The sequence below is a fragment of the Hibiscus syriacus genome, unplaced genomic scaffold (assembly GCF_006381635.1).
Source record: "Hibiscus syriacus cultivar Baekdansim isolate YM2019G1 unplaced genomic scaffold, ASM638163v2 tig00112289_pilon, whole genome shotgun sequence".
NCBI classification, from domain to species: Eukaryota; Viridiplantae; Streptophyta; class Magnoliopsida; order Malvales; family Malvaceae; genus Hibiscus; species Hibiscus syriacus.
In genome coordinates, this window is record NW_024063295.1 from 1,070,589 (window position 1) to 1,072,710 (window position 2,122).

General features: G+C 33.6%; 1 protein-coding gene across 1 annotated transcript; it reads left to right on the forward strand.

Moving 5' to 3' along the window:
• Nucleotides 1-328: 328 nt before the first annotated feature.
• Nucleotides 329-1,432, forward strand: LOC120177480 (gamma-glutamyl peptidase 3-like). Its single transcript, XM_039183615.1, has 3 exons — nucleotides 329-684; nucleotides 747-1,079; nucleotides 1,179-1,432. Exons 1-3 carry the CDS (start codon nucleotides 361-363, stop codon nucleotides 1,293-1,295), a joined length of 774 nt encoding a protein of 257 aa, XP_039039546.1. The 5' UTR covers nucleotides 329-360; the 3' UTR covers nucleotides 1,296-1,432.
• The last annotated feature ends 690 nt before the right edge of the window (nucleotides 1,433-2,122 follow it).

The window sequence follows — 2,122 nt, forward strand, 5'->3', positions numbered from 1 at the left end:
GACGCACACAGTGAATCTCGTGCGCTCAAACCAGTCCCCAAATCCCATAAGATTCTAGTTAACTAGTTAGTTAAAGTAATAAGTAATTTAATATTATTTAAGTATATTTCAAGTTTAAAATTATATGTATAAAATCGAAATAAAATTTTAAAGTATCAAAAGGGCAACCAAAAATATCCAAAAGAATCTGTCAAAATCCGTGCCGCTAATGTTCATTAATTTCCACTAATCCATAAACCATACCCCGCCATCGGAATTTCCAAGCCCTCACTTAAAGCCTCTATATAAACCCCAGTTTTCTCCCCCTCAAATCTTCAAGTTCTTTTTTCAGGATTTTCCATTTAATAGGATGCTAAAACAATGAAGCTAATCAGAACCGGAGAACGAAGACATGCTCTTCTGCTGGCCGCCTGGGACTCGGAGTATGTGAAGAAGGTGTACGGTAGTTATTTGGAGGTGTTCGTCGCTGCTTTCGGCGGAGAAGGAGAGAGGTGGGACTTGTTCAGGGTTGTTGACGGAGAGTTCCCCGACATGAGCGAGCTGTACAAATACGATGGGTTCGTAATCAGTGGCAGTCCCCATGATACTTACGGTAATGATCAATGGATTCTCAAGCTTTGCTTCCTGTTGCAGACACTTGATGCCATGGAGAAGAAAGTCCTCGGCATCTGCTTCGGCCATCAGGTAAACCAAACTCTCTTTATATTTTCCATTAAAATGCTCATTGATTGCATATTTTCCAACAGATTCTATGCAGGTCATTGGGGGGAAAAGTTGGGAAGGCTTGCAGTGGATGGGATATTGGGTTGAGGAAAGTGAAAATTGTGAAAGATTTGTCGGTCCCAAGCTTCATGGAGGAGTTTGATGAAATACCATCTTCACTGTGGATCATAGAATGTCACCAAGATGAAGTGTTTAAGGTCCCGATGGGAGCTGATGTGATTGCATCTTCGGACAAGACAGCGATCGATATGTTCGGAATTGGACAACACATTCTTGGCATTCAAGGCCACCCTGAGTACACTAAAGACATCCTCTTCGACCTCATCGATCGACTTCTCAACAACAATTCTATTCAGGTAATCTAATTATGGCATTAATTCAAACAATTTCGTCGACAAAATATATCAACTTTATCAAATCAAGAGAAATTCAACAAATCCTCCTCATTTGGGCAGAGAGAGTTTGCTGAGAAAGCCAAATTAGGATTGGAGACGGCTGAATCTGATAGAAAGAGCTGGGAAAAGATATGCAGGAATTTTCTTAAGAGAACACATCATTTCAGCTTTTCTTGATCATGGCTTTCATGGAATTTTTCAACCAACAAAACCCAACTGTACCTAAATACATTAAAGTTTCCACACATATTTATATGCTTTTTCCCCCCTTAGACATGAAACAAAGTGAAATATATCCGTCACTCACAGATTTACTTTTCTGTCTCTGTTTTTTCCTTCAAAAAAGTTACTTCATAGTAGATATTTAGGTGTATTTAGAGAAAATTCCTTAAAAGAAATTATAAAAATATCGATTTTAAAAAAATTTATTTAGAAATTTAAGATAAATTTTATATTAATAGAATAAAATTACCGTGTCATGCTTCAAAATATTCATCCAAAACATCCTTATCAAATATCTAAAATAATTTCAATCAAAATTCTTTTAAAATAATTAAAAATATGATATTATAAAAAAGAAATTTTGATAAACAATAATAATAATAAAAAAGACAGTATCATTCTAGTGATCTAGTGATATGCTCTTCATAAATGAGTTCCACAAGGCGGTGATCGTTTGTTTCACATAGAATTTCTCTATATTAATCACTTATCAGTACTCTAATTACAAATATATATAATACTTTAATTATCGGTTTTTATCATTTAACTATTATTTTTTTAAAATTATACATAATATTATGTTTTGATTTTGGTAAACTACTGTTAAAATATTAACAAAATTGATGATGTTATATTTTTAAATTTTAGATAAATTATATCATTGATCACTCAACTATTTAACCCTTTTATTTTTACCATCGATCTTTCATTTTTTTTCAATTAGGCCCTTAACTATTTAATTATATTCAATTAAACCACATGCCGTTAATATTTAACAGAAG

Bases quoted from the DNA above. Each gene is read 5' to 3' on its own strand.
- LOC120177480 (XM_039183615.1), top strand. From the start codon at position 361: ATGAAGCTAATCAGAACCGGAGAACGAAGACATGCTCTTCTGCTGGCC. The intron at 685-746 runs GTAAACCAAACT...ATTTTCCAACAG, and splicing joins GCATCTGCTTCGGCCATCAG to ATTCTATGCAGGTCATTGGG. The intron at 1,080-1,178 runs GTAATCTAATTA...TCATTTGGGCAG, and splicing joins TCAACAACAATTCTATTCAG to AGAGAGTTTGCTGAGAAAGC.